General features: G+C 40.2%; 1 protein-coding gene across 1 annotated transcript; it reads left to right on the forward strand.

Annotated features, from left to right (window-relative positions):
* Nucleotides 1-1,808: 1,808 nt before the first annotated feature.
* adrb1 (adrenoceptor beta 1) lies at nucleotides 1,809-4,335 on the forward strand. Its single transcript, XM_066693518.1, has one exon. It carries the CDS (start codon nucleotides 1,920-1,922, stop codon nucleotides 3,108-3,110), a length of 1,191 nt encoding a protein of 396 aa, XP_066549615.1. The 5' UTR covers nucleotides 1,809-1,919; the 3' UTR covers nucleotides 3,111-4,335.
* The last annotated feature ends 3,014 nt before the right edge of the window (nucleotides 4,336-7,349 follow it).

Raw genomic sequence — 7,349 nt, forward strand, 5'->3', positions numbered from 1 at the left:
GTAAATTCATCACTGAAGTATGTGAGAAATGCAGTTAAATATATTCCTTTAAGAGGAGAACACCTTTCAATCAAAGGACAAAGAGTTCAGTTGACTGAAGTGAATACACAGACACACACATCCGATGTTAAAAGTTCTCCTTATCTCAGTTCACCAGGTCAAGAATGTGTCCACAATTATAGTTAGAAATGTTCTTAATTGCTCTTGATGAAAACCTTTAATACCTATTCCAGAGCCCTATCAATTGATTTCACATTTTCCTTGGGAGCAATTTCAATACTTATGTTTTTAAAAGATAATTCCATTGCAAAGAATTTTCAGGTCTCAGTTTTCTCAAAAAGCCACAAATAATATACGTGATAATATGAATCCAGTTTTGAATCTGTAAGCATAGATTCTACAAAAACACACACAAGGAAAAACAGAAGGGTATGAAAAAAGATGCTGATGATGCTGGAGTGAAAAGATTAAAACTAGAAGTATTCCTGCCTGTTCCACACAGAATAGTAAAGTGGTTTTCCCTGATACATCTGTGGGCAACTTACATGTGGAAAGCGACTGAGAAAGCAACAGATTAATTAGGGATTGTGTGATATAAAGCAAGCATCCTCTCAGCCCAAGGAGAAACTGAAAAATTATTGCAATTTCAATTAATAATTAATTCTAGTGTTTTCTGCACATCATCAACATACATTTATTTTAATCTAAGTAGTGTTTCAAACAGCCCAAAAAAGATACCAAAACCAACACATAAATAATATACAAATAATTGTTGCTGTAGAACACCGCAGTCCTGGTCTGGAGAATATGAAATCCTTACAGCTTCAAAATAAATACATGAGGAGTAACTAATGCAAAATCATTCAACAGCACTTTAATTAGCTCCAGTTATCCTGAAACCCCCTTTTAAAATAATGTTTTGTCATTCGCATTGTTTTATCTCAGAGGAACATGCATTATCTTTTTTATAAACACATTGCTTCATGTGGTATCTATGAGAAAATAAGTGGAGAGTATGTGTAAATAAAAACAACCTAAAATACACACACCCGCTCAAACAGGAACATAAACAGGACTCCTGATATTCATATCTTTAGAAAACAAACAAGACAATTTCCTGATTTGGAGGGCTACACAACTATAGAAGACATTTTTGGATTAAAAAAACAAATGATGCAGTCTATTCCTGGCTTGTTAAAGTTACACCTATTCTATCTCAGGCTGCTACATTTCTCTATAACTTGGATCTTTAAAAATCGTTGAGCAACACTCCTGTTTCACCGCAGAAAAACATTTAGGGTGACTGGTTGAGGGGCAGGGCAGAGAAATGTAGAATCTCTGTGACGTCTCCATTATTATGTATAACATATACAAATTGACACAGACAACAAGAGATGAAAGAAACAATTAAAGACAGACAGAAAGAAAGAAATAGAAAATAATTATGTAAAAAAGTTTTTTGGGTGGTATCCAGTAGTCAAAATAAATGCATACATATCTATCCTAATGGGTGAGGCAGCGGTGAAAGTGCCACCTCAGGGTGTATTATTAATTAGCAAATATATGAATGCTTTCTTACAAACTCATTTCTTGCTCTGGGCTGCCATGTGTTTCCCTGATGCCAATGCGCCCTGACGCAGCGCTGACTGGGCTGGATGTGGGTGAGGGAGCCGGGCACCGTGCCCATGTGTGTCGGTGTGTTCAAGCTCACCTGAGTGGAAGGGAGACCCTGGGCGCACAGACGCCGCTCCATTGGACCCCAAGCCCATGACGTCACGGGTGGAGTTCATATCTGGGCAGCTCTGTCTGACAGGGAAACCAGGAGCCAGTGAGCCACAGCAGTGGATGGAGGCGCTGCGCACAAAGCCGGTGGGGAGCAGCGCATTGATGAGCTCAACTCTGGCGCATCTGGACTCGCCATGGGAGATGGACCAGCGTCTGTAGATCACCACAACAAATCGGACCCTGACTCCAGCCAGGCGGCCCCGGCCACCACCGAGCAGTGGGTGATCGGCATGGGCATCCTCATGGCCGCGATCGTGATGCTCATCGTGATCGGGAACGTCCTGGTGATCGTTGCCATCGCCAAGACCCAGAGGCTGCAGACCCTGACCAACTTGTTCATCGTGTCCCTGGCCTGCGCGGACCTGATCATGGGCTTGCTGGTGGTGCCCTTCGGCGCCGCTCTAGTGGTCAGAGACACCTGGATGTACGGCTCCTTCTTCTGCGAGTTTTGGATCTCGGTGGACGTTTTGTGCGTGACGGCCAGCATCGAGACCCTGTGCGTGATCGCCATCGACCGGTACATCGCCATCACCTCTCCATTCCGGTACCAGAGCCTGCTGACCAAAGCCAGGGCCAAGGGGGTTGTGTGCGCCGTGTGGGCTATATCTGCGCTGGTGTCCTTCCTGCCCATCCTGATGCACTGGTGGAGGGACGAGCAGCAAAAGTCCGCCCAGGATTGCTACAAAGACCCCAAGTGCTGCGACTTTATCACCAACCAGGCTTATGCCATCGCCTCGTCTGTGATCTCCTTTTACATCCCTTTAGTGGTGATGATCTTTGTCTACGCCCGGGTGTTCAGAGAAGCCAAAAAGCAGCTGGAGAAAATAGACAAATGTGAAGGAAGGTTTCACAACAACCACACAGGAGCTAATGGCAAACCCACCAGAAAGAGACCGTCCAAGATCCTCGCCATGAAGGAACAAAAAGCCCTGAAGACGCTGGGCATCATCATGGGTACCTTCACCCTCTGCTGGCTACCTTTCTTCCTAGTCAACGTGGTGAGGGTATTCTGCACCGAGCTGGTGGACAAGGACCTGTTTGTCTTTTTAAACTGGCTGGGGTATATCAACTCTGCTTTCAACCCCATCATCTATTGCCGGAGCCCGGACTTCAGGAAAGCCTTCAAGAGGTTGCTCTGCTGTCCGAGACAAGCCGACCGGAGGCTCCACATCAGCTCCGGCGACCTGTCGCGCTATTCCGGGGGGTTCATGAACTCCATGGACCCCAGTTTAATCGCCACTTGGTCGGATTGTGTGGGACAGGAAAGCAGCGACTGCAGCCTGGACAGAAATGGGAAAATAACGGACTCTGAATCGCAATTGTAACCACCAGCAGACGGGGAGCATCTCCAATTACGCACTGGAAAGTTACAGGTGGATACATGTATATATTCAGATTTAACCAATACTGACATTCCAGTAAACCAATCTGCATCTAAATACCAGTAAGTAATGATTGCAAAAAAAAAAAAATACAGTTTGCATTTTTCCCCAAAATGTACTCTACTGAGTAGATGCACAAAGACGATAAAGCAAGCGCAATTGGATGTGCCTGTTTTACAAGGGACTCTTTCTTTAATGAATGCTTTACTTGTGAGTAAACATTAACAAACTGTACAAGATGTTGATTTAAAAGACACTGGAGCATTCCTGACAAAAAGAAGAAGAAAAAAAAAAGCCTGTGCGTTTTGGGTGCGCAAATTTCACGCACTGAGGTGTGTGTGCTGCTGGGAATGAACTGGTGCAACATGGAGAAAGCACTACATGAAATCCTTTTGAAATATATTGACATGTCTACCTCAGACTGTGCCGGTTTGCAGAAGGAAGTTGTTTATATTAAACAGGTTTATAAGAAAAATATGAAGCTGTATTCAGATGCGACAGGCCGACATGGATATTGGCACAGGAGACGCTAAGTATTAGTTTACTGCTGGGTGTTAAGACGCAGAGGACACGTTAAAAGGTTTACCAGGTGACGTGAATATGAAAACAATATATACAAATAAAACAGACTTGAATTTAAAATAAGCAAGACTGTGCCATCATGTTATTTTATTTGAAATTAAAAGGCACCTTTGAAGGATTCACAGAATATTTACCGTACTGTTTACTGCACATTTGTAAGATAAATACTTTTTCAGCTATGAAAATGTGAATGCAGACCCCCTGACTTGCTGAGGCACAATAAGCTATTTTGTTATAATACCTATTAGAGAAACTCCCCCGCAAGACACTGGCAGCCTATTTTATTTTGTGGCTACAGTCTTAGTGTAATTACTCAAAAAGAAACTAACATCATGTTTTGTGTTATCTCCAAACGTAGAAAATACACACAGGAAAGTATGGTGACAGATCTTGAGTTATTTTTATTGTCAGTTGAGTGTAATAGCCTACACATTTGGTGGCTGAGTGTTTGAAACTGTGTAAGGTGAACTGCGGGCGGACTGTATCTCAAGCAAACCTGGTCATGTGTCGATGTATTAATATGCGTCACATACAATATCGTGTCATGTTGTATTTGGTCAATGTGCAATAAATTGTAAGAACACAACGCAGCATTTTGTTTATTTCTTCAGTTTGATTTCAAATTAGGCTGTATTTTACCACTTCACTTTCTGCAGGCTTTGAGTGGCTAACCCGCATTCAAAGTGAACCCATCCCATTGGTGGAGGCGCAACAAGGTGTTTTTAGGGTCACCATTTAGACAAACCTGATTCAGTGCTCTTGCCCAGTTAAATAGACACAATTTGGCACGTACATTGTGTTTGAGTAGATTATCTATTGTTATTCTTGCATCATTTTTTTTTTTAATAGTCGTCATCAAGTTCTGGACCGGCTTAATTAATCTATTTCTTTATTGATTTGTTTATTTATTCACTGCAGATTGCAATGAATATAAAATTGGCGTTTTGTAAAACATCTTATAAATATGTTGTGCTGTATCTTGACTTGCCACCAATAATGATCAAATCTGGACCTTTGCTTTTATGCATAGCCTGTTAGCAAAGGTCGTATATTACTATTATTATTATTATTATTATTATTATTATTATTATTATTATTATTATTATTATTATACCTGGAAAGTGTCCAATGTGTTGAAGCACCTGCCTCTTTGAAATGCACATTTCATTCCAACTCCATAGCCAGCACCTGCATCTTTCTTTTCCACCTGCATGTATTACAATATAGTTCAATGTTGATGATGATCATTTCTGTGAAGCACAAATAAAACAGATGGAGAGATTCAACATAATAATGGCATAATATATGACTTGTTTATTCATAGACCTACTACTCCACCTGAAGGTCTTAGTCAAGTGTGCATAAAGCCTAGAAAAATACAAAACTCATATTTAGCATAATCAACCAATCAATCAACCAATCAACAATAAATACTAGCTGTTTAAGAAGAGTATTGATCTTTCAAAGCCCAAATTGTATTAGTTCACCAATTGAAGTAATCCATTTATCCTTGATTCTAACCAAGCTGTTGATTTAGTTTTGTGCCCAGTATGTATTTCAGTGTGTTTGTGTGGTATGTCTATCATTGCATTTGAGTTTTTAATAGAAACTTTTAATGCTATATTATCTGCTCCTCTGTACTTATACTTAATAGGTACATGAATGACAAAGCTATTGGTCATCAAAATAATCTGCAATATCATGAGACTTTCTGAGGTCAAAGATTCTTCTTTTTGTCATAATCACTTTCTCTGTGTAGTAAAGTTCTTTATTATAACAAGACATCGTGTACTCAGAGTCTCAGAGAATATTGTTGGGTTTTATTGTGGATTTTAGTGCTTGAGCTTTCTATCATCACTTCATTTTAACTTTTCAGAATCTCAGGAGGAATAGGGAAATAGTTTGCCACTGCTGTACAGTGTAATTTAATCATTCAAAACACGTATTGTTCAATTCTCATTCTCATATATGATTGCACTGAGCCTCAGAGAAAGCACCTTGGGCCACACTATAAATCTTGACTTTTTGCTGCAAACAGAGGTAAATGCATAAGTGATGTAGCTTCGAACGTCCTCCTTTTGACACCACAATATTTTGCACAAGAGTGAGAAATTAATTTCCTTTTCCAGAACTATATTGCTGCTCCAAGGACTGATTCATACACAGGAGTAGGTTGGTCACTTGCAAACAGCCCCCTCTGCTGTTGAGTTTTGTAGAGGGCAAGAAGAAATACTGGGCTGTGTTTCTTGTGATACAAATCCTTGGGGAATTACTCTGCACAGGGCAGGTGAGGACTTACGGATCTTCTGCATTCGTTTGAAAATAGTCTTGTATTGTTTTGCCAGTTTGTTCATTTGTTTGTTTGCTTTACATGTTGCTGGTGTTTTAACCAGAGATATTCATCACTGTGAACAAATAAATATATAAATATACACATGCATGTATTCTTGCAATCTCTGGAACGCGGTATATTTAGAAATGGCCAAAGGAATAAGTGTTGAGCTGCCAAAACAGAGACATTAAAAGTGCATGTGTTGCATTTGATTGCACTGGTTTTCCGAAACACATATTTGATGTCGTCCAATGGATGACTTTAATCACTTCACTGAAATGCCCTTCTCTATGGGCTTCCAAAGACCTATCTCTGGCAGGCAAGCTTTTTAGATAACAAGACCACCAGGGCAGTGATGACAAGTGCGGGTGAACTTGAGCTGAACTCCACAGATGCCTTGCAAATGTGGCCCCTACTCATTTGGCAATGCATCGTGGTGTGATTATGACCGTCTGGTTGGGACTTCTCATACGTCTATCCCATTATCACACAAGGATGGCTCTGGGTCAACCGAGAGGGTTGTTCTGGGCACAATGTCTGTCACTTCATTTACTGAGGTAAAGAGATTCAGTTACAGACTTGTAAAACATGCATTATTATTGTTTGAGAGTGTGTATATTTATTATTTAGTCATGTACAACAATCACCATTTCATAATGTGTGTTCACCTGCCCCATTCTATAAAATAACTCACTGTGTTTTAATAGGAATAGCATGAACTGTAAAATCATCATCTTCATCATCAGCCCATATGGATCCACTGCTGGATGAAGGCTCCCCAAGATGTTTCCACTTGCTTCAATCTACAGCTTCTCTTTTCCATGTCATGCCTGCAAAGCTTCTTATTTAATCATCCCATTTTCTATGTGGTCTCCTAGGTCCATCTTAATCTTTTAACATTTAGAAGAATTGTTTAGTGAATCAATGTAATACTTCACATTTAATATAGTTGTATGTATATTATAATGACTTTTCCTTTCTTTTCATTTTAAAGCCCATACTATTTGTTAATGAAAGAGATTCAATAAATCAATCATGCCTTGCTGAGCTTTTTATATACTGCTATTGCATAACACGTTCAGAACCTCCGGAAAACAGACTGACTTCAATTGCTCTCCGAAAGGATGAATGCAACTCTTTCTCTCATCCTCTGCTACCTTCTTTGTCTAGGCTTCTCTTTGGATCAATAGTAAAAGGGGTAATTAGAACAATTGTCACATTATCTGTGTTAATCAGCTCAACTTGATTGCTTTGTGAACTGCACCTGG

The sequence above is a fragment of the Amia ocellicauda genome, chromosome 20 (assembly GCF_036373705.1).
Source record: "Amia ocellicauda isolate fAmiCal2 chromosome 20, fAmiCal2.hap1, whole genome shotgun sequence".
In the NCBI taxonomy this organism is placed as follows: domain Eukaryota; kingdom Metazoa; phylum Chordata; class Actinopteri; order Amiiformes; family Amiidae; genus Amia; species Amia ocellicauda.